This window comes from Hetaerina americana, unplaced genomic scaffold, assembly GCF_022747635.1.
Source record: "Hetaerina americana unplaced genomic scaffold, ioHetAmer1.1.p SCAF_2, whole genome shotgun sequence".
Lineage (NCBI taxonomy): Eukaryota > Metazoa > Arthropoda > Insecta > Odonata > Calopterygidae > Hetaerina > Hetaerina americana.
In genome coordinates this window covers 87,362,355-87,388,589 of record NW_027286763.1, presented here as the reverse complement: position 1 = coordinate 87,388,589, position 26,235 = coordinate 87,362,355, and the positions used below count along the sequence as shown (strand labels likewise).

The 26,235-nt window shown below is 34.2% G+C and overlaps 1 protein-coding gene across 1 annotated transcript; it reads left to right on the top strand.

The window, feature by feature from the left end:
* The first annotated feature begins 9,558 nt into the window (after positions 1-9,558).
* On the top strand, positions 9,559-24,783 carry Gnptab (N-acetylglucosamine-1-phosphate transferase subunits alpha and beta). Its single transcript, XM_071585764.1, has 17 exons — positions 9,559-9,764; positions 9,886-9,971; positions 10,046-10,249; positions 11,811-12,040; positions 12,323-12,522; positions 13,138-13,260; positions 13,344-13,543; positions 14,820-14,922; positions 15,314-15,655; positions 17,503-17,617; positions 18,879-19,084; positions 19,178-19,854; positions 20,794-20,946; positions 21,567-21,738; positions 22,933-23,117; positions 23,888-24,149; positions 24,588-24,783. The coding sequence occupies exons 1-17, from the start codon at positions 9,633-9,635 to the stop codon at positions 24,675-24,677; spliced, it is 3,480 nt and encodes a 1,159-aa protein (XP_071441865.1). The 5' UTR covers positions 9,559-9,632; the 3' UTR covers positions 24,678-24,783.
* The last annotated feature ends 1,452 nt before the right edge of the window (positions 24,784-26,235 follow it).

The following is a 26,235-nucleotide window of genomic DNA, read 5'->3' as shown; positions in this document are numbered from 1 at the left end:
AAGCAATCAGGTCTCATTATTTCTGATACCAATAAAAGAAAACCAGATACCACCCTGTTTTAAAACTAAAACAAAGTGGGAAAAGATGTTATGAGAGTATTTGCCATAAATATTCCACCTCCTCAGTCCCCAGAAGTTGACCTATTCATGTATTTTTCAAAATATTGGATTTGTAAAAAGGTGGTACAACCTAAATAGCAACAAGTTGTAAAGTCATAAGAAGTTCATCTAATCATCAGTCAAATAAATGGTCAGAATCTTATTCCTGACACAACCTGACCTTAATGTTCCATTACAACAAACAAAACTTCATCAGATACAATGTCAACGTCACTCAAATCAGTTAAGAGAGAATTGTGCCGAATATCACCAAATTGTCAAAACAAAATGCCCAATATATACTTCCAATTTAAAAATATAGCAGAAAATGATCATTAAAAAATTGCATAAAGTGCCCTAAAAAGTAGTTTTATCTTTATATCAATTAAAGCAATATTTTAAAGCAAATTTTTTGATTACTGAAAGTAAATTCAATTTGATGGCTTCATTATTAGTTGAACCTCTTCTGCAGGACTGATAATTATCTTTTTATACAGATGAAATATATTAAAATGCTATGCGGTATAGGTATGACATAAAATCAACATCACTACAGTAAAAATATCTATGAGAATATAGTATAGCAGCTTCTAATTTGGTAAAAAGAAGTGAAAGGTCAAATGACCCCAAACCACCCTTCCAAGTAGAGCCTAACTCCCAGTTGCAATGCAACTCCCATGATACCAGCAAATTAATACAGGCTGGATAAAATTGAGGATGTCTAGATTCACCCAGATCTAAACCAGGGCAACTCAGTTAGTTTGCAAATGACCTGCCAAATAGACTACCCCTATATCCCTCACATAATTAATTTTAGAAAATGAACTGGACTGAATAAATGAATGAATAATATAACTGAATGAATTTGCCAGTATATCAGCAAAGTTCACTCAACATGTGGACTAATGTAGAAGTGCTAAGTACAAGTCAAATAAGCCCAAGGCCCCACGTGATAGTGCAGGAGATTCCAGAAGTTCGATTCAAAATAGTTGGTGTAGATATTGGTGTTGGTACCCAGGAAATATTTATTTAGTTTTATTTGACTATACTTTCTAAGTGGCTGGAGACCAAGCGAAATAAAAATGACAAATGACATGGTATATGCCCTGAGGGAAATATTTGTTATAAACAGCATACCCATACCAATATAAATATAGAGACAATGTGCCTTTTAACTCATTTGAGTTTATAGCATTTTGTGATCATTTTTGGGTGGAACTAGATACAAGCACCCCACATTACCTAAAAAGTAATGGGCTGATCAAAAAGGGGTGATGCATAATTAAAATCATACTGTGTAAGGCTTAAGAGGATAAAACTAAAAGATATATTAAGGGAATATCGAAATACTCCCTCATCAGGGCAGTCTCTATCACCAGCTCAAAGCTTAATGGGTAAGCAACTAAGATGAAGGCTATCGGTCAGATCAGAGGTGCTGAAACCAAAGGTACAAGTTAATATAGCGGAAAAACTGGGAAAAAATAGCAAGAGGTGAATGGCTATTATGATACAGGTGCCACAAAATCAGTTCATTATAATGAGACAAATTATAAATTTGATGGTTCTTGCTTTAACCAGATCAGACCAAGGGTTCATGATGATGTAACTTTTCATTACCCAGTAATTGAGTTTAACCATGAAGCATTCACTGACACCCCCAATTTTGGATGGTTGAATGATGTTGGGTGAAAGTGATGGCAGCTTGGCTCAAGGTGGTAATGCTGCTATTTTAAAATACCAAGATGGTTTAGTGATTTGCCACTGTAATCTCTGTATAAGGGTGATTTTAGAGTGGTATCAGAATGGTGAAATTAGGGGTCCTGGGAAGATCAAATAACAATGAACTTCCAGTGAAGAGAGAACAAGGGAATGGTGATGCTGGATATTGTGTTAATCATGTGCTTAGTTGGAATATATATATATATAAATTATTATCATTATTATAAGGCAATCTAATGGTTAAGGTAGGTTTATGGATGGACAAAACTACAAAATAAATATTTTGTAATTCCTAACAAAACACAAAATCTAGCAACCTACTCTACATCAGGTCCCTCTTCATCTGTGAGTACTTCCTTCCTCCCTTCATCCTATCCAACATCCCTATCCTGTTCCTTCCCTTTTCTCCCTTGCCTAACATTCTCCCCTCTATTACAGTCTTCAACATCCCACTGCCGATCAATACTCCCCTCATACATTTTTTCTGTCTCCATAGGATTTCTTCAAACAAACCCCTCTCTTCGACCACCATACCAAGTACTTCCTCATTTGTTTTATTCTCTGCCCATTTCACCTTCTCCATTCTTCTCCACACCCACATTTCAAAAGCCTCCAATCTAAGCCTATTCTCCTACTTCAGTGACTATGTTTCCGTGCCCTACATAACTACACTTCATATCAAAATTTTGACAAGTCTTTTCTAAATATCCTTACTCAACGTCCCTGTCATCAACCCTGTCCTCCTTGTGAAAGCCTCTTAGCCAAGTGCAATTCTTCCCCTTACATCCCTACTACTTTGACCAATGTTGGTCCAACACACTTCAGAGATATATTAATATGTATATATAGTATATATTCCCTATTTTATATATATATATATATATATATATATATATATATATATATAAAATGGAGATCATTTGAATTCACAGTCTGAATTAACGTCACTTACATTTTTCCTTTTATGAAGACCAATTTTGAGTTCATTACACTCGTAAGCATAATTTGGATACTATTGATAGATTTGTATATCATACCCATAGTCTCCATGGTTGCAACCAAAGAGAAAACGTCTTATGTAAAGAAGTCTCCAGAACTGCCCTCGAATGCTTGATCATCATCATCACCACTGGTTATCAATCAAAGGATTTTTTTAGCAGCTCTATAAACTATCTTGTTCCCAGTGAATCCCTTTGTTCCCTCATTGGTCACTGCACCAATATTTTCAGTTTACCTGCTTCTAGTAGTCAATCATTAGCCTTTCTCTGTAATTCCTCCCCTCTACATTTCCTTCTATTGTAGTCTTTAGTAAGGCATTGTACCTCAAGAATAATACACTTAGTTTACCTCTTCTTTTTGTTAGGGTCATCCATAAGCTTCCCCCTTGGACCAATCTTAGAAGTACATTTTCCATGAACTCCTTCATTCCTTATTGTGTCCATCCATTTTTTCCCATTATTCTTCCGCACCATAACATTTCCATTCCCTCCAATCTCCTTTTTCCTGCTGCTCCGATCATCCACATTATACACCTGCTGAAAAGTAGACTATATACATAAGATTTGAATGGTTTGCTTTCTAAATTTTATACCAGTACTATTTGTTGTTAGCAGTTGTTTCTTCTGACAGAAAGACTCCTTTGTCATTCCTCTTCTCCTTACTATCTCCCTCTGGCTTCTCTCGGTGCCAATAATCTTGTGGCCTAGATAATAATTTTTTTTCATTTGTTCCAGTTCGTCTTTCCTTATTCTTACTTGGATATTATCTTCCCTACTTTGGCTGCAAGACATTATCTTAGTTTTAATATTATTTATCTTAGGGCTGTACTAATCATCTCCATCACCATACAGGTATCCTTGTCAGGTCTTTGTATTAATCTTCAAGTAAAGCTATGATATCTACTAATTATAGATCTTTGTGCATTCAATACCACCTCTTTATCTTTTTCTTTGTCTTGTAAGCTTCCTTGTAAATGAACAAATAAATATTAAGGCTGACAATGAGCAGCGCTGCATTATTACTTCCTTTATTTTAGCTTCGTCTGCTTCACCACATCTAATATCACTGTCACCTGCTCTCAATATACAGCATGTATCAATCTCCTATTCTTGTAGTTTATTTCAATTTCTTTTGGGATATGTAGCACCACATTCTAGTGCACATAGTCAAAAGATTTCTCAAATCAATGAATCAGTTTATATTTCTGTACCCTCTTTTCTGGGCAAATAATACATTAGGGGATGATCATTTTGGGTTCAGGTAGGTGAGAGGCACACATGATGTCATATCAGTAATGAGGTCACTAATACACACAGAGTACAATCAGGGTGCCTCATTTTGTTTTGTAGATATCAATAAGGTATTCAAAAGGCATTGGGTAGAATTAATTCATGCATTGCAGAAAATAAGAGCAGATAGGAAGGATAGGTGAATTATCTGTAAACTGTACAAGCCTCAGACTGCTTAGGTGCAAGTGGCCAGTAGGGAGTTGGAATAGCCAGCGCTAGCAAGAGGGGCAAGACTGGGATGTCCATTACCAACCTTGCTTTTCAATTTACATGTGGAGGAAATGATAAAAGAGGCTTGGGAAGAACTGGAGATAGACAAAAGTTGTTGGGAAATTCATATAATCTGGAATGCAAATGATCAAGCTTTAGTCTGCCAGTCAGCTAAGGTTTACAATCACTGTTGAGCACATTAATAATCAGTGTGATGGGTATGGGATGAGAATTAATGTAAATCAAACAGTTTACCTATCTTGGGAGTGTTTTGAACCAAAATGGTCATAGTAGTGGAGAAAAGAAGAAGAATGGTATCACACACAGATTTACATAAGGAAGAGGAATTGATGACAGGAATGTTGAGTAAGAATGACAAAAAGAGATTAATGAAAACTTTTATGTAGAGCGTGGTTTCATGGCATGGTAACATGGTCATTGAAATAAGATAATAGGCATATATTAAAAGCTTTTGAAATGTGGATGCAGAGAAAGATGGAATCAGGTCACTGAGGAGAAAGGAAATCAAACAAAGAAAATCATGATGGAGGAGGAGAAGTGATTATTGGGAGAAATCCAAATGAGTCAGAAAATATGTATGCAGGGCATTTTTATAGGTGTTGAATATTGTGATAAAGGAGAGAATGCCAAGCAAGGAAGGATGTAACTTTGGATCGAAAAAAGGAAGTAAGTATGCTAAATTGAAGATGGGTTTAATATAATGTCAAGCACCAAGTTGTGTTCCTTTAGGAGAAGCAAAGAATTCTATATATTAGATTAGAATATTATTGTTCAGAGTAAGTAAACCAAATCCTACCTTAAATGGTAGACTATCTAAACACATAATAATAATAATCCTCTTCTCTAGAGTGAGTCTGGAAGTAAGAATAGTATCTATTGTTCCTCAAATTCTAATTACAAATTGACCCTTGCTGAAATACTCTTGCACTTTCTTCTCCCTTCTTTGGTAGAGTTGCCATAAATTTTCATGCATGTGTTATCATAGTTATCATATATTCCTGAACTTATAAAACTTTCCTACTTATTTATATCTTAGTATAGGGATAATTATATTCTTCTTGAAGTCTACATGTATTTCTCATCTCACATACCTATTACATTTAGACTGTACAGCTGTATGAATTTTATTTCCTCTATTTTTTTTATTAGTTCCAATGGTATATTGGCAATCCATGGAACCTTATTTGCCCTGAGTTCTTTCCCTGTAGCACCAAATTCAGATAAGAGACTCTAGAATCATTTCTCATCTTCTACTGGATCCTTTTCATCCAGTATTCTAACATATATTTCTTTCCTGCATGTGAGCTAAATGTGCATTTTTTCACAGAGGGTTCCACAGATGAGTTAAAAAATAAAATGAAAAAACTTCAAGGATAAGAAGGCAACAAATATGAAAAATCCAGAAATAATTGAAAACATTTGCCATTATTGGTCAGGATTTACTCCATGTTATGGAATAAATCCTTTCAAACCCTCAGCTTTTATTGGAAGTTTGAATGTATCAACAATATGTGCACCAGTGCTACAGTTACCAATCCAAAGTCACCACCAGATAGGAGGATCATTTTCTCACTATGCCACACCTTTTTCTCCCTCCTTTTCTTAGTTATTACACTCAGGTGCATATTTAGATTTTTCCCTAACGTAGAATGCTCACAAAGGTCTACTTTTCCCTATGCAAAAAGTACTAAAATATAACCTCATCTCTTGACGATAAAATGCCTTACATATTAGGGTAAGCACAGAGGCTGTCCCTTGTACCAAAATTATGTATTTGATATTATCCAAATATATATGCATGTTCTCATTGCAATTCACAATCCAGTGTGATATAATATGATATTAGAAATTTATTTAGGTTCATTTTATTTTTCATTTGAAATAAAATAAATGGAGTTTCCTCCTCATGGACTACAATGCAACACTTATGTACAATAAATTGCCTGCTTATATTATTATAAATATCAAAAGTTCCTTTAAATTCAAGTGTGCCGTGAAAAAGCTACTTTCATGTAAATTATTCTATAGTGTAGATGATTTTCTAATGCATACCATTTTAAATGTATAATTGGAATGTGTTAATCCCAAGAAAATTGTAAATTGTATGTATTTTTATTTTTCATATTGTTTTGATATTTTGCATAACGCCTTTTATTGATATGAAGTGTAAAACATGTATTGACAAAGCCATGCATAATTCTATGCTTATGGTGAATGAATAAATTGAATTGAATTGAACTTGCACAGCTGAGTGGATAGTATCTGCAATCAGATAAGGGACTTGGAATGCTAGGATAATACTGAGGACAGGAACATTGGAAAACATCAAGTGAGAGCTAGAGAGAGGAAATATAGATATGTAAGCCAAAGGTGAGATGGAGTATTTATTATTTAGGGGAGGCGACCAACAGCTGAGGTCATTTGCGCCATAGGGGATAGACAGGAAAGGATGAAGGGTGGAGAGAAACCCGGCGTCAGCATTAGCCTACTCTTTACGAAAGGCGCCAAGTGGTTACAGCAGCTTAACATCCCATTCGACAGACGGCGTACTCACTCAAAGTGGCCTCCACAAGGCACCTCAAGTAGGGATTGAGATACCTCTGAAAAATATTCAACACCGCCGGGATTTGAACCCGGGCCCTCTGGGTAGGAAGCCAGTACATTAGCCCCCGCACCATCTCAATCCCCCATGAGATGGAATACCAAGAATTAATGGAGTGATAGTTATAGAGTAATGTATATCAGAGGGGCAGAAACTCAATATGGTAACCATAGTAATGATCAGGAAACTGGGAAGAAGGGTAGTGAATGTGGAATAGGTGAATGGCAATATTACAAATAGAAATTAGAGCCGACTGATCAATCTTGAGAGTTCACGTATATACATGCTGAAACACATTCAGACCGAGGCAGAAGTACATAAATAGAGAATACTATCAGTTGATAAAATGATTTTGAATTTACTGAGAAGAAAAAACCTGATAGTGATGGAAAGATTGGAATGTGGTGAGGAGAGACAAGAGAGACAAAGAAGAGCGCAGCTAAAAAATAAGAAATTACTGTGAGGAGAAAACTGTAGATTTTTGAAGGGGAAATAGCTAAATGGCAACTAACACTTGGTTTAAATACTACAACAGATATAGGTACACATGAAAAATACAATGATGTTCATGGTGATATCAGTAACATTATATCATGGTTATAAATAGATTAAGGAATAGAGTGTTCAATTTACAAAGTTTCCTTGGAGTAGATGCAAATTTGGATCACAAATTCGTACTCGTTAAGTGTAATGCTAAATTCAAGAAAATGAGAAAGGTAAGGAGTATAAGAAAATGAAATGTAGATTACTAAACTAAGGCAAAAATGAAGGACTACCAGGAAACAGTTGATACAATTCTGAGCTGGAATTGGTAAGGTTGATGGAAGATGTGAATACCTCATACAAAGTGCATATAAAGAAAGTGGCAGATGAAATAATATGAAAGGTAAATACATAGAACAGGGATTATGAAGCCTTGGCTTACAGGGGATACGATTAGGAAGATAGGTGGAGGGAAAGAAATCTAAGAGCATGAACACAGGATTGGGAAAAAAGGGAACAAATTAAACAATAAGCTGAGGCAAGAAACTAATAGGACAAACAAAACTAGGTGGAAAGAACAGTATGAGGATATAAAAAGTTAAAAAGAGATGGATGCAATGGCCTTGCTATACAGAAAGGTGAAGTCACTGTCAGGATTCAAGAAAGGAAAACCCAATTACACCATTACAATTGCAATGGTCAAATATTTATTGAAGCAGAAGAGGTTCTGAAAAGATGAAAAGAATATACACAGAAATTATATGGTAAGATAATGAGCCAGTGAGTTTGAGTATAGAAATGGATATGATGTGAATAATGATGAATTCGGACCAGTAATATTTGACTTGAAGATAGAAAGGGCAAATAAGGAAATGAAACCAAAGGAGACTGTGAGAATAGATGACATGTCTGCAGAACTACTCAAGAATTAAGGAGAATGGAGAAGGAAGACCTTTTATGGGCTCATTCATAACATTTAATTTGCTAGAAAGATTTGGTATATCAATATTAATTTCTATCCCGAAAAAGTCCAAAGCAGCATCAAGTGAGCGTCAATATACTTTCAAAATTGTGATTTTATATTTGATGACTCCTATATTTATTTACGGATGTGTAAATATACACCAAATATCTAGACAAATAGAAGCATGATTTCTATGTTATCCTATACTTATAATAAAAATCTTTATACAATAGAATCGCTTATATTTTCAAATCCTGATTCCATATGAGTAATATCATGAATCATAGGTTTAGCACAGGCTTATTAGCTTTTTCCAACACATAAGGTAACAAAGAAAGCAATGTTGCCCAATGGCGTGATATTTTAACTTCACACAGTAAATTTAATGTATATTATAATTAAGATTATAGAAGTTTGCAATTTTTTATAACATACAGATGTAGGCTATTAAATGTGATTGAATTTGGGTTGCTTTTTATTTTTTTGAAAATGTTACACTTAAAGTGTGTTAAACAAACACAAAACGCTTTCAACAAAGGAAGTTACGTTGCCGCACCCTGTAGTACCTTAATATACACTTCATACATATAATTTAGTCGTGAGACCGTTCTTCCAAATAAATTGAAACTATCCTAAGTTAAATGAAATATAATAAACCTTATATAAATCACCAACCAGAGAAATTATCACTTAAGATCAAACTAGAGTCAAATGCGATCAGAGTTAAGCAATTTATAGTTGGTCGAAATTTAACACCACATGATCGCAGGCGTTTTTTACATACAGTTGAAAAATGAACTATTGGAAGAGGTTATTGTGAGATTCTGATAGTATTATCGAAGCAAGCAGACATTTATTATATTACCTAATGATGAATTTGCGGTGGTTCACATCGTGGGGCCCGAGGCAATTTCATGCTGTATTTTCCATCTCGTCCATGAACTGCAAACAGTGACCTTTTGTACGAAAAACATTGCCAAATTAGTTTTGAAAGATGATAATTACAAAGCAAAATATAATGTTTAAGCTTAAATATTCTTCAATCAAGTACTTTAACCGCGGTACAAGCAAATATCAGCGGCTCGTTAGATGACGCCATAAATTTAGTCTTCAAATCAACCACTTCGCTTCGAAAACAAAATAGAAACAAAATTTGTTATGATTTACCGGCCATTACGAGAATGGTTTTGGACGCAAAATGTGAATGAGGATTTGCTTTTGTAATGTTTGATGACCGTGAATTGCCATGTTCCCTTCGGCAAATACTAGAAAAATAGTACAAAAACAGGCTTATGATATTTTATCACATAAGTGTTCCTTCATCATTGCATGTATAACGCTAACGGCGGTAATTGTAGCATCTTTTCACTTTGGGGAGGTAAAAATCTTGAAGAATTTCGCGTAGAGTGCAACTGTACATCATTTATCTGGAAATCTAGGGAGAGATTTCCCTCTTATTCATATATATTTCATATATTTTGTTCTGTCTTACTATTCAGACATGGCTGACGTGGAGTCGGAAGAAGTACGATTCATTTTTCTCGGTATTCAGCGAAAACATCGTTGGAAAATCATATCAGAAGGAGTAAGCAAATCCGAATGGTTTTTATCAGTTATTAAATCCGTGTTGCTGGAAATAATTTATTTTATTGTTTTCAGGCTATGCCATCACGTTCCTATCGATATTGTTTATACATGGGTAAATGGGAGCGATCCTGAGCTGCAAAAAGAGCTAATGAAGTTGCGAATGAATGGAAAAAGCTCTGAAGGCAAGACTATTGGTTCTGATACTAAGGAGGAACAAGGCTCCAAAAGTGAATGTGGCTTCCAGCAATGTATTCCGTCCAGGCATATTTCCCTCAAGTATGAAGAAGTTTCATCTTTAAAAGTGTCGACTGATGGTTTACGTTTGTGTGTATGTGTAGCATTCAGGCCATTGATAAATTTGCTTGGGAAAAAGTCAGTGGTGACCGTTCCATTCCTTTCTTATTCCATTTCATTATTATTTCCTTGAATTCTATTGTTATATCATTCGATCGTAGATAAAACCGTATTCCTTGATCTACCGATTTGATTTACCTATCTATGATAATGTACATAATCTACCGGTTCGTTTTTTGCCTGTTTTGCAAATCTGGAGTCATTAAAGGGTTACTTGCTCTCCAACAAAGTGAATTTGTGATTCCAACCATATGACAATGCTAAAGGTGTATTTCTTGCAAATATATGTAAACTGTTTTGCAGCTAAATAACTTAAACGTTCTTTTCATAATAAGGTGAATCAAGGTTAGTATATTAGTACATTTTTTACTTGAATAACATTCTTTTACAGTGTCCTTTTTCTCAGGCTCGTAGCTTAACATTCTGAGAACGCTTAATTTTGTCTGTTCATACTGGTATCCCGTCCAAATGATCCATTTAAATGTTTGAATTTTAAGGATAACCATGTGTGAGCATGGAACAATCTCATTTATTTTCTTTGATTTTGTTGGAGACCCAAAGGCTCTTAGAACTAGCATTTCTCCTCAGTAATTACTCCTCTGTTAGTTCCTCTGCATTAGGTTCTTCCAAATATAAACTCATGTTCAAATTATTTATTTTCATTTCACATTCCTTTAATCCTCCACTTTTGATCATTAAAAGTGTCCTTATTACCAATTTAATTGAACCCCTTGGTTTTTGTATACACTAAGCATTATTTTTTCACCTTCTAATAGATTGTTTAACCTTATGCTGGCAACAGTAAAATCCAAATTCTATGCCACAAAACAGTGAAATCCCCTGTTACTATTTGGCTAATGTAATTCAGATTTTGGTACTTGCTCCTATACAATTTAAAATATTTATGATAGAAAAATAATATGTTAACTAATTTCGTAGTATTTTTACATAAAACAGCAATGTAAGGGTTCAACAACATATAATTATACCCATGGTTTATGGTGTTCATTTAGGAGATATTCGTAAATCATTCCATCTAATGAATAGTCTATCTTTCAAACTTTTGAAAGCTCCTTTCTTTAAATACATGAATGTGCAGAGTTAATATGCTTGCTTGTAAACAACCAGGAAAAGCAACTGCTATAAATAAGAAAAAGAAAGTACCCATGATGTTACTATAATGAAATGTTCTCTGCTGTGTCATTATATTATCTCAGTGGAAGTGGGGCTATCCACATAAACATGCACATACTCATCTGCTGTTTTAGAGGCTGCAGGTTTGACCTAAATATGCTTTCCTCCACTTGGCTTGGGCTCCGTAGGGCTTGGTTATGTGTGATTGAAAAATAGTTGCATGTAACTAATGTTGTGAATGGACTTAAAATAAATTAATTTAGTCCTAAGAAATAAAACAGTTTGTGAACATTATCACTGAGATAATGTAATTGCAGTTACATTTACTCTTAATAACTTTTATTTATAGATGTCAACTTCCTCGCCATGCATCTTTGATTAGCATACGATCTTCTCATGCCTCCTTGGCTAGTGTCACTGAAGTGAGAATCCTTGATAAAGTTGAAAAGAGTACCCACCACTGGACATTGATTTCTTTTCCTTCAGAAGAAGCTGTTCTTTCAGCTCTGATATCACTGACTCAGAGCAGTCCTTGGTCTAGCCAAAATTGTTCAGCACACAATGCTTATTGGACTACTGGTATGAAATTTTTCCATTTTGTTATCCTTTTCATACATTGTAGTAAATATTAAAAATTATGATTTAGATTGATAAACTTTTGAACCCTGTTCAATGGTTTACTAAGCAGTGCCATTTTAATTATAATGTAACCGTTACTCTTCGATTGGTAATATAGCTACTTAAGAATTTATATTTGGATATTTAAGTATCTGTATACTTGACTGAGGTTAGATAAATGGTGTCCACATTATTCACTTGTTTATCTTTAGCATTGCTTACCCTACAGTGTTTTTATTGCAGCTGATCAGAAGGCACCGTTGTCATATATAATGCCTAGAACTGTCCTGGTTAGTGGTCTTCCAAGTACAACTGGTTTATCTCACATAGTATCTTCCCCAATCGGTGCCTTTGTGGCCATTGACCACATTTTACTCTACCCAGAAAGAGGTGTGGCAATAATATCTTTACCATCAACTGAAATTATGAATGATCTTCTTAAGGTTGGTATAAAAAATTGTTACTGTATCCACATAATGCTCATCACTGCTTTAACTTTATTCAAATGAAGCCTACCATTATATGAAGACATCTATTCAGATGAAATACCTTTAAATTAATGTGTATCAAGAAGATATAGTTTATTAAGGAAAAGTGGAAGAGCATAAATGGCAAACATGTTATCTGCAGAAATATTTGTAAACAGGTGTATGGAAATAACTGGTCATCCATAGTGATAGTAGTTTTAGGGGTGGCAGCTAACAGCTAAGGTCATTGGCTCCATTAGAGATGAATGGGAAAGAAGGAAGGAGAGAAATCGTGCCTTGGCATTAGCCTACTATTAGCATAAGGTGCCAAGGGGTCCATGGTGTAACATTTCATCTGACGGATGGCATACTCACTCAAAGTGCTTTCCACAAAGCACCTCAAGTGGGGCTTGGGATATCACTGAAATATATCTGCCGTCTCCCGGATTCGAACCCAGGCCCCAATGTTCGATTCCTAGATAAAATAAGTTAAAAGTCCACCATAAAGGGATAGCATAATGTAATTATTATTAGCTTTTGTATGCTTTCTATTTAAATTTGCTATTTTGTTCTTTCAAACAATCTCATCAGTTGACTGGAAATGTGACAATACTTGGGAAAAAAATAAAAGTTAACCGAGCATCGCTCATTCTGGAACTTCCAGCTACTAGAAATTTGGATGACTTCTCCCCTTCCCGTTTTGATGATAAAGAGGTATTTGAATGTATATTGTTTACTTAATATAATTCTGTTCTTTATATATTCAGATTTTTAATCTTCCTTGACTGAATTTACAGGAGCTTCGATATTCACTCCGATCAGTAGAGCAGTTTGCTCCTTGGATCAGACATATTTGGCTGGTTACCAATGGACAGATACCTTATTGGATCAATCTTGAACATCCCAGACTTACACTTGTTTCCCATAGTGAGATATTCCCAAACAAGTCCCATCTTCCTACTTTTGGCAGCCCTGCCATTGAAAGTCACCTGCACAGGTATAGTTTTTCTACTCACTTAAACTCCAAATGTAACCCTTCTCCCATTTTGCTTAAAATTACATGCCAATGACCCGATCACCAAATGGAAGAGCCAAAATTTGACAGTTGTTAAGGAAGGTGATTTTTTGGGCAGTTATACAATAAAATTTCATTGGTTACAATTATAAATAGACCATAATTAAACTGCAAAATTCCTTACTGGGCTTCAAAATGATAGCTGTCTGTTTAACATTCAATGTATATCATAGAAATATTCAAGAATATATCGAGATTTTCAGCAGAGAATGTTTCCCCTTTTTTAAGAACTTAATCTTGAAACTAAACTTGCTCTTCATCCTAGGGGGGCATAAAAATCAATGAAAGTGTTATTCAGTAGAGAAGTAGCAGTTAAGCTCATTAGGTTGCAGGAAAGGAGAATAAAATTGAAAGCTGAAAATGAATGAGGACCTAGTTGCATATTTCTTTTAGCTTGCAATATAGCATGTGTTGAAGTTCATGAATAAAATTGCTCTTGTTTTGATGTATACTCATGGTTATGACACCAAGTTGCTACCATTTGTTTGGGATTCATTTTCATTAATTTAACAATGCTCGTGTTTCATCAAAGTTACTTCCGTGAACCAAATTGGTTAGTTGTGTAACATTGAGAGGGGAGATAGTGTAGAAAGGTAAGTAAATATAGTTTTTGTAGCTCAAGGATTTATGATTTTGCTTAGTGGAACATGTAAACATTTGCACTCTATGACTCTACCTGGTTTATTTGAGATTGTTGCACCAGCTATCTTAGCCTCAGAAAATGGATGGTAAAATACCTACACTCAAATTTCAGGAGTCATATTTTGTCATATGTATGTAGATAAAGCATTTTTCCTATTTTGCCTCACCATCTTTAATTATGCAATTTACCAATATTTTCTTTTTGAATTGGCAGTCTTCAAAATGGGTTACGACTGGGTATCCATTAAATGGTTTGTAATGATGCTATACCATGATGGAACCCATAAATAATCACATTTGTTCAACTCAGAACTTTAAGGTTGGCTGGTTAGCATATTAGCCTCTTGATTAAGTGAGTATGGAATACAGTATATATAGATAGTTCTGTGAAAAGGCATTGGTCAGTGATATAATTTGTGTGCTAGATATTATTGTGTATAATCATCACTCACAAAAGATTCAATGTGCATCTTGATTCAAATAAAACTAAACCACCATAGAAGATTGAGTGGTTACTACGTAAACTATTTAAACTAATTATTTTTTATCTTTGCAGAATTCCTGGATTGTCCGAAAAATTCCTGTATCTCAATGATGACATGCTTTTTGGAAAAGAAGTTTGGCCTGATGACTTCTACACGACTACTTATGGCCAGAAGGTGAGAATTATCCTACTGAAATAAGTAAAAATTAACAATGAATAGTGGTTTGAACTCAAGAAAAATCAAAGTAAGCTCAAAACTTTTCAATGCATGCATTCATGGATTTAGGCTTTGCTGTGTATATTATCACTTTGAGGTACCATTCATTTCTCCAATACATATTTTATAAATGTTGTTAATGCTAATGGCTAAAATATGTCTATGGACATTTTTATTTTCTTTGTTAGCTGTGATTTATTTTAATGATCCTGGTGGTTTTTCTGCTCAGAGTAATATCCAGTCATGATGTTGGTTTTTCACATGAAAATGAATGCCTCAAAAATTTGTAAAATAAATGTACCATTGATCAATCTTAAAATATTAATCTTCATTAAATCTCCTTTGTCAGGTATATCTGTCATGGCCTGTTCCTGAGTGCCATGAGGGCTGTCCACCTTTGTGGATAGGTGATGGATACTGTGACCGTGCATGCAACCATTCTGAATGTCACTGGGATGGTGGAGATTGTCTCCCTGGCAACGAAGTGTCTGCCAGATGGCTGGGCACGGGATCCCGCCCAGGTTACCCCAGAAGAGGTGAGCCAGATGCTTTGGATGAAGATGAAGACACATTACAGAGGGCAGAAGAGGATGGCGACATTTGGGGAGATGGAGGAAATAGCTTGGTGGCGGAGGAGTTGTGTGGTTCACATTGTACAGACTCTTGGCTTGCTGACAAATACTGTGATGTGGTTAGTGATGAGTAATTGATCGAACTAAAAATCATATTTTGAATTAGAACTTAGTTAGAACTAGAAGTTAGTTGATTTTGAACCATTTTGGATAAAAGTCTTATTAGGATCTTAAAGAAAGCTTAAATTTGAAATTTTGAGGTCCCAATACTTTGATGCCTGTAATGGGAAAAATATAGGCCCTGGTAACAATTGTTTTGATTTCATGCAGTTGTTTAACATTTGAAAATTGCAAAATAATTTTTTAAACATTACCCATACTTCTGACCGTATTCTTCCAATAATTTCCCACACATTTTTATTCTCCCTCTTGAAATAATACTATGTTCATTTGAGAGGAGCTTTACAAAAGCATGCTCCAGTCAGCGACAGGTTAGGGACCTTGCCAAACAGTTCAGCCATTTAGCAGTACTTTCTCTAATCTTAACATCTGCCATGTTAAAAAATGGTATTAGCTTAGTCACCCTTAAAGGTACTCTATCACAGCATGAGCTTTTCCGTATAAATGTTAATGTGAAAGTTAGAATCACTGGAAAATTTCACTGAAAATCTTGGAAGTTTAGGTAACTTGCAGAAGCATAAAATATGAATTTACATCTCTGACATTGAAGAGCATAACCTTGGGGAGTTTCCTTTGAATTTTAATGAATGTAAAGCCCCTCTTATATGTTTACCAATAGGTGTACAAAAGTAATGGTTATGGCTAAAGAGCTGCTACTAACCAATCCTCAGATTAAGTGGCCTGTGTTTGATGTGTATTATTACACTCGCAATTTACAATATTAAAGAAAGACATACTCATTTAATTGAATTGATTTGAATTGGTTCCGATGTTCAAAAATGTTGTCAATTAAATTTTTGCTGTCCAAACATTGGACATTGTTCACTTCTCCTCAAAACCTGCAGTCTTGACACACATCTTAAATATAGTGCTTAATCAACAGCATTCTCTCCTTTAATCACATAGAAGCTAATTGTGTCTACATCTATTATAGTATTAGCTTGATATGTACTTTTGGCATGTCAAGCATCACTGATGACACCAAGTGTGCCTTCTGTTCAGTAGATGGAACAGAGGATGTCCTTGAAGGCGAAGAAGAACTGCTGTATAGCAAAATGCTGAAAATACAGCTACCATTTTTGTCCATGGCTTTATTATTGTAAATAATAATGTATTTACCATGTGCTTCCTCCTTTAATTCTTGTATTTATCTTTCTCCAAGCACTGGATTATATTTTTGACATATTCCAATAGCAGATGGTAGATCACCACTTTCAGATGAATATTTATGCATTTAATCACAAAATGGTGGCATTTCCATCTTTTCAACTGGGGTAGTAGCTTTAATATAAGCTTGTGTGGTAGCCAAGTAGTAGTAGTAATGAAACATCCTGACATTGGACTCTACTATATGCCCCTATTCAATTCTACATACTATTATCTTCCTTTGTTCACTTGGACATTATGAACAACTTTAAATTGTTAAAATTTGACAAGCATGCCAATTAAATTTGTCAATGTAATGCGAGTTTTGATATTCAGTGAAATCAAAATCTGCTTTACTAAAAACAATCAAAATTAATATTTGATTAAAATGATCAAATTTTGCCTTATTGAGAAATTTTAAACATTTTGTAGTTTAAATTTCACCAAAATATATATTTGTGACAAAATTAAAGTAATAAATAGTATTTGTTATGTGGCACAGTTTCTGCTTCTCTCTTATAAAGATTGATGTTTATTATGAGCATCCCTAGATTTCAGAAGTATAATGGAATTGTTTAAAAAGTATCTTCACTTTTATGGATTATAACTTGTAGCTCTAATCCCTTATTTTCTTTTTCAGAATTGTAATATTTTAGCCTGTGGATTTGATGCAGGAGACTGTGGCACATCTCATTTTCAAGATATGCCTGCATTTGAGCTCATTCCAAGTGTCAAAAAATACTTCATTCCAGAAGGTATATATCAAAATATGTGGGAGCACAATTGAAATATCATAAGTAATAAATGAGAGTTAAAGAGAGAGAGATAAATTAGTGTTAGTAAATTTTCAAAGATGAAAGTTAAGCCATATTTTTATGAATTCGAATCCATGAAAAAATAATTATATCCAAGCAATAGACCACAAAATTTTAACCATTGAGAGGACCATTTCTGCTTACTATGACAAAAACATGCATTATTTACTCAGTGCTCATTGTTTTATAGGAGGTGCGTTTTTAACCATAATTCCTGTTTATCACTACAATAGAAATATGGCTATGGTTTATTGATTTGTGTGCACAGGTATTTTTAATTTATGTTACTGGCAAAGTAGTATGGTAGTGTAGCAGGTAGAAAGATCAGCTACTGACAGGAGGATTTTTAATTTAAAGCTAGGTGATACCTCTAAAAATCCTCAGATAAAACCTGAGAAATACAATCCTCAGAGTGCCAGAGCTTTCTGTAGAGAGAAGAATGAAGAAAATAAGTTGAATGGAGAGGAAACCGAATGACAAAGTTGTACATATGGTGGAGGAAAAGAGGATTTTGTTGGGTGCCATTCCAAGAAGGTAGAAAAAGTGGATATAATAGATCTTGAGAGAGAATGAGATTCTTAATGTAATGATGGTTGGGAGAATGTTTTGGAAATAGGGGATAGAATGGAAGGGAGTAGGGTTTTTGGATGCCATGAAAGATGGTAGAAAATATGAATAACCGAAGGAAGGAAATTACTCACAATATATGATACTAATGTTTAAGCTAGGAATAAAAGCTTATATGTCCATGAAGATTTGATATATTGATGAAGGGCCATCTAAAACTTTCCTCCAAACAACGTATTGCAGGTAATGGTGAGAACTCTCTGAAATCCACTTCCTTTGGTCTTGATATGGGGTGAGCTCTATCCTTAAATATCAAAACCAACATTGAAGTTGAAGGTTTGGTTCCTTTGACTTGAAATATGTTTACAGGTCACATATATTTGCAGTCCATTATATGTAACTAGTAATGAATATCAATACTAAGGGTTAATGATAATATTCAGGGCCACCAAGGAAGAACAACAATAATTGATTGTTGAGAAAATTGGTCCAGCAAAAACTTGATTAGTTCATTGCTCTATCATTTCAATCAATATATGAATCGGCATTCAAATCATTGCAGACTGTGTAATAATTCCAATTACCTGTTGTGAGATCAATAACTACAGAGAAACATGTACAATACTTATTGCAGGTGCCCTTGCAGTTTACTGGAATTTAACCAATTTAATAAAGAGTGGATATGACATAGTGCAAGGAGAATACTCTGAATCTAGAGCAGTAAGAGTTATGGCTTTGTCAATTAAGTCATTTACTCTAACTTTGGTGCTTAAGTCTGGAGTGAATAGTACAAGTGTGTATGTGAACCTCAAAGGAAAGCAGAATGGAAATCCAGTCGTGGTTAGTTCTTGCCCATTTAAATTATCATTTTGTGTGTCAGTATAATTTTATATAATCACTCACCCTTGCCTCATGGTCATTTTTTTCCAATAGGTGGAGTTTAATGTGTTCTACAGTTTAATGGAAAATCGAAGTTTTCACATTCCTAAGGGGCAGAAGACTCCCATAGTAATGGAGTTTAAATCTACATCACAATCGATTAAGCAAAGCAAGACAGCTATTTCATCATCCACCACCGGAAAGACCTTGATGGAAATAACTTCTTTTCCAAAAGGTGTAAGATTAGCTCCAGTGGTTTTGATGAAGGATAAGCCAGCAACTGAACTAACAGCCTCAGCAACAAAGCAATCCTATGCTACTTTCAAGATGAATGCTTCTGCCTTAACTCCAAAGAATGGAGATCAAGATACCAAAAAGTTGGAACCTCCAGAAACACATCCTCTAGGCCTTGGTGGTGAACACACAGTGTCTATGAGGCATCTTCAAGGTTTAGTGGATATGAAAATCCCTAGACAAAAATCTGAAGCAAATGATTTTGATGTTCCAAATATTCCCTTACCCCAGGAAGAAGAGGATAATCATCCAGTATGGCCTGATAATCCATACTATAGTCAGAGGTGGATTGGAAGAAAGCTCCATGACTCATTTGCAGATTCACTTCTTTATGTTAATCGCCTGTATGACAAGGCATATGGACTTGAAGCCAGAAAAGTTCCAGCTCACATGGCCCATCTCATTGACTCAAAAGTCATGAAGGAACTTCAAGCAAGGTCAGGTCCACATTCTAGTATTCCACAATTTATTGCTCTAGTTTTTATGGCATTCAATATTAAGTAATTATGTATGCAGGTTTTGCTAAGGTCAGTCAGCATTTGAGGGTCTCAAATTTCTGATTTTGCATGTGGTGCTCTGCAAATATATTCCCCTTACTATTTTAACAACACATTATGCTGCTGATATATATTAAATCAGAGCTTAATAGTAGAGAATATGTATTGTGTTTATTTTAAATTAGGCCTCTAAAGAAGTCATTTTGTTGTTTTCTGTTGATCGATAATAATTATATACTCTGTAGTTTTAACATGACTGAAATGATATTTACCTTGCCACAATTAGCATTCCTGTCCAGGTGTATTATTTTGTGAAACATTACTGTTGACTTCTTAGTTTCAAATTTTGAATAATGTGAATTATTTTTCTTTATATTATTCGTTGGTTTTATGTGCACATGTTAATATTGTAAAGCAATTGCTTAAAATATTTAATTAGCTTTCATTGATACCCTCACCAATGTCACAAGATTTTTTGTCAATGAAATTCAGCCTGGATTGCACGCTCTGACCTGAGAATAAAATATGAAACAGTACCATTGACTGCTGCAACAAGAAAGCAATGAAACTATTATTTCATGAGGTGGTCTTTTTAATAACACATTGCTCTCAGTACTCGGAAGAAAATAAACTTCTAATATGCTCAGTACCAAATTCATATGAAATTTCCAACTCAAAATGACATTGAAAATTTTTCATGAAATAAAGTAAGTGGGCACTATATTGGGGGAAAATACTGTCACAGCAATAATAATTATGCATCTGTTTATCTGATAATTTTATCAGTCAAACGTAGGGCACATCAATGTAGAATGTTGATATTTTCTGACCTCATGAGGAATGTGACCAATTTTAAATTCTGATAAATATTTTTTTCAGGTTTCCTAGTGAATGGGATGAGACCTCATCACATAAGGTTCGAAGCCCCCGTGATATGCAATATGCATTTTCATACTTCTATTTTCTGATGAGTGAAAAAACCACCGTCTTAGTTTCCCAAATATTTGATAACTTTGACACAGACAACTCAGGGTAAGTAAATTTCTAAAACTCCAAAAGAATCATCTGTCAATCTGTTGATTCCCAGTTTTTATAAATGCAATAATAATAATAATAATAATGGATTTATTTGTCCAGAGATTTGGTGCAAATTCACACCCAAATATGGACTGATATAAACTTCATAATTGTAGAAAAATACAACATATATAGATACAGATACATATGTATGCATACCAATACTATGTTTACATATTATTTGGTTAAGTTAGAAGTAACTTTAAACAGAGTCATGTACTAAGTGTGCATTACAATGCATCACTTTCAGTATGTAAAAATCATTTGCCCCTTCAAATCCCAGTCAAGGAAAACAATTTTTACCCTCTGAGATTGATGCATTTTAATCTGTCATAATTTGACATCGTTGATACATGTAGTTAGATGTGGTGAAAATTAACATTTCTGTCGGTTCTAAAATTCTGTGGAATTAGCACTGGCAAATCCCAATAGCCCAAATTAGTGACCTAAAAGTCAAGGGGCATTTCTCTTCATTTGTGTATGGGTATTTCTGAACTTCTTCAAGTCCTCTATGACAGAATTATCAGGTATGCAAAGCATTTTGAAACTGTCTGCACCTCTGTTTGTTTTTGCAGAACATGGTCTGATCGAGAAATCCGCACTGTCCTTGCTCGAATATATGATCATCCACTCACATATGATAAAGTACTTCGCTTTGAAAGGATGCTCTTAAACTGTTCCCAGCACCTTGTGCTGGATGAAAAAATTGATATACCCCTAAATGAACGATACATGGACTCGAAACTGGTAAGAAAATGTCTTTCATGATTAATTGTTTTATAATAATATTGAAAATTTTGATGTACTTATGTAATTTGATTCAGATTCAGCTGGTTTCTCAATGATTTCTAAAAATTCATAGCTGGAAAGAATAGATAAATTAAGAAAAGCATGCTGAACAAATAGAAATTACAAAGTTTGGTTCTTTATATGCATAGAGGTTCCTCCAATCAATGAATTTTGATTCTCTTTGACCTTTTCTTTCATCTTAAAATTGCATACTTTTTATTTAACCCTCAAGTAGTCATATTTATTTCTGCAACACTATAGGTATTACTGGTCCACTCAGTAGGTAATGCTAACAGTAGAATCTTATGTGGTCCTGTTGACTTAATTTCTTCTGCAATGGCTGTTTTATGCAGTATGAAATAATTTAATGAAACAAAAAATCAAACCACCTTAATACTAATTTGATCATGGGATTATATTGCGATTCAATTAGTATTCCAATACTTTATTTTTCTTTTAACTTCAAGAGATGAAATTCTTGGAATAATGATTATTTCTCTTTGTGCTTATAATGGAGCAATTTAAACAATCTCACAAAAACCCATAGACGAAAGAATATACTTCTATGAATTTACTACCAAATTTTGAAGCCATTATTATGGAATGTAGTGACAACTTTCACTCACATTATATTATTGTATCATTGTTTTACATAATACACTGCCTCTTTCACTGAAGCATAAACTTGCATAAGAATCCCATTTTCCTTTTTTAAGTGTATATGTTATTGTGGAAATAGTGCACCAGTTTAAAATCAATCAAGTGTTATTAAAACTATGGAATTCCACCTACTCATGTGAATTTTATACAACCTCCCGGAATGGATCTTAATTCTAGCAGTGTCCTGTGTCCATAGGTGAATTAATCAGTCAAACTGTTGAAGCTGCAATGAAGCTGGAGATAGACCGCAGCCTTCACATACATGTGGTTTTATTAAGTCACCGTGTAGTTTTGTTATTAATCCTGCATGTGTCCAAATTCTTTCTCTTTCTCCCTTGATATGCACTTCTCTGCATGAATAATTATGAAATAGAAAACTATAGACATGCATTTCATTGTTTTACTCATTCAATACCACAGTGTCTGTAATTTTAAATAATTGTCACCACCTGGGGTTGGTTTTGAATGATCAGAACATTTCCTTTCCTTCAGCCTGTGGTTAGCAAAGCCCTTATTATGGGATGCCATCCCATTCAGGATATCTTAATGAAGAAATTTGGAAAATGTCATCGCTTTAATTTTCAAGTTGTTGGTGATGAAGAGGTTGCTTTTAAAATGCTGAGCTCTGATCTTAATTCTGCCATTGCTCAGCTAGATGATATTCGCAAAAAACCCAGGTATGTTACTTTTATATAAAAAGTGCTATTAGACTGCATTTTTTTAAATATTATCTTATGAGCTTGGATAAATTACTAAAATGGTAGAAACTGCATATTTGTTCAATCATTTGCTAATCATCATTTAAGTTGAAGAATGTAAAAGTGGTGGAGGTACAGTATTGTGGAGGAAGTACATTTTGAAATGAATATGGAAATAGCCTCTCTTCAACTGGCCTCGGAAAAATGGTTGAAGCCTTTAAAATTATTTAAAATGCTGCCTCACCAGAGAAAAAGCAGTTTAAGTTTCTTACAAGCCTCATTATGGCCGTTGGTTGGATACAGTAAAACTAAGCTATATTGGGTGATTTTTAATCATCCATCTGAACTAATGAGTCCAGTGCAGACTAGCACACACATTCTAATCATTTTTTGTTAGCGTAAATGTTAATTATTTAATGCTGGTTAGTTTTCTTGTGAAGAGTACTTTCATTATTTTCTTAAAAATTTGAATTGAAATTTCTCCGAAGAGTTGTGATCTATGGGAATTAATGTGAAGGAAAACAATGAGTCAAGTGATTATATTCACTGTATTGTAAAACTAATATATGACCCAAATGTAGTAATAAAGGCATGTTTATAACTGTTAGCAGAGAATTGAGTAAAAAAGTTTAAGAAAGTGCTGCTGCACATAGTTTATAATCTAAAATGCTAATGTAGGTGAAATTAAATGCATGTACCTGTATGTCTTAACTATGAACTGTTCAGACAATATCACTTTCTCTTTGTAGGAAATTTGTTTGTTTGAATGACAATTTGGATCCACGCCAGCCAAAAAATAATGAAAAAGTTCGAATTCTCCTTCAAGATCTCTTTGAAGCTCTTTACCCTAAGCCATCAAGTTTTGAACTACCCCCAGAGTATCGCAACCGTTTTCTGAAAATGTCTGAACTTCAAGAGTGGCGAACTCGACGAGCTTGGCTGCGGCTGATTGTTTATGTCAGCATCGGAATACTAATTTTATTTTCTCTCACCAACTTTTTCCACTCTGAGGTAAGAAAAGAGTTAATGAATTGCAAGAAATATTAAATACTGGACATGACTTAATTGCACCGCCAGAATTACAGAAGCATTCATCCAAGTGCCAAATTTGTTTAGATATTAATAAATTAATATGTCACTCAACCCATGAGTTAACTTGTGTTCAAGTAGAAAAAGAAATTTCAAATCCGACCTTTTTAATTAATGATCTCTGTGTCTTTCTTCTCATCTTAAAATAATGCATTTTCATGAATGAAAAAATTTTTCATAAAATGAACTAATTAATGAATCCATTTTCATAGGCCCAATTTTATGCCAGTAAAACCAAGTTACAGCATTTAAACTCTTTTGAAGAATTATAATAATTCAAAACCATTGAGAAATAAAGTAACAGTCACTGTAAATGTAACATAAAAACAAAATTGATATAATCTCATTTTTAATTTTCAGGTCATGAAAATTTGGAAGAGATTTTCACGAAATTCCAGACGTCGACATGTGAGAACCAAGAACAGGCCACAAGATATCACATGTGTGTGACATATACAAAAGTTTTTGCTGATGCTGTGATATTTTATGACTCCATTGTTCATGATCTCAAAGAAAATTTTTTAGTTACCATCTGCATTTTATTATTCAATAAATATGGCCAGAAAAGCCTTTTCCATCAAACTTGAAAAAAACCACTGACTCTTATTTTATCAATTGATGCCTACAGACAAAAAAGAAAGGACTGTTTGAAACTTTTTTGACCTCCAAGAACTGCTGGTAGACTTTCAATTGAATTTCCATTATAAGTACTTTCCTCATGTCGTATTTTAAGCAACATAACCACTTATAAATGTACTCATTGCATTACAAACTAAGAATGTATACTTCAGCTGGGGATGGCAATTTTGAAAAGCATTCATTGAGAAAGTGGTGAAATCTATGTATATTAGTTTTACAAGACAACTTTAAATAATTTTTTTAAACTTGTTTGCAATTTGTTCGCTGAAACAGAACTGTTTTGGTACTCTTGTAAATGTGAGACTTTTTTTCACTCTCAAGTAATGGTATTCAAAACCAAGTGGAGCACACTAGGAATGATGTTACTGTATTGGCAAAGCATTGCTAAAAATTAAACAAATTACTCTTTTGTAGTTTATCCATTGTTAACTCTTACAATACACTTAACTGATTATTCTCTTATGTTAATTTTAATGTTGAAATCTGTTTCAATTCAGCGGATACTTATTTGAGAAAGTTATTGTATCATAAATCAAGTTGATTGGGCAGGCCAAATCAAAATCGATTGCCACCCAGTTGTGTGCGGCTACCGAAAGGAATATCTTATAGTTTATAAATGAAAATGATTGGTGGAACTGACTTGTAGAAGTGGAGACTTTTGATTAGTCGACACCAACTTATGAAAGGCAAGACATACATGCATTACCTTAACCTTACCTCATATAAACTTTAATAAATAAACATCAACTTAATGGTCACTCTCGACAGCAGCAATAATCATGCTGCTGCTTTAATTCGGCCATAATGAGATAAGTATAAAACAGTGACTGGAGGAAGTAGGAGCAGCATATGTTCTGTATTGGCATATAGTGAAATGCCACTCGTAAAATACTTCATTAGGCCATTTATTTGAAATTTCTACCAAAAACCAGTTTGAAAAAGGGTTAGGAAAAGAGGGGAGGAGCCTTATTAAACAAGCTCTACCTGACCCAGAGAAGATCCCATTAGCTGCCTTAGGTTACAGGTAAATAGCTGATTTGGATACAAAAATCACAATGTCCAAAGGCTATGAGGAGTAAAAAATTTTAAAAAAAGTACACTGAGCTCAACACCCATGCAAACCATTCAACCTAGGGGAATGAACCGTGATCAAAAATGGCCTGGTCCTGCATGTTGGAGGTTCAGACTAGCTCCCCAATGATTATAAAAAACTGTGCTGAAAATCCTAATAATAAACTTTAGAATATGGATGACATAGAAGAAGTGGAGTATAATATTCAAAAACTGGTATATTAAAGATAAATATAGAAAACTATATCACTTATTAAAATAACTCAAAAACCTCAGAAGAGATCTTGCAGTAATAAAT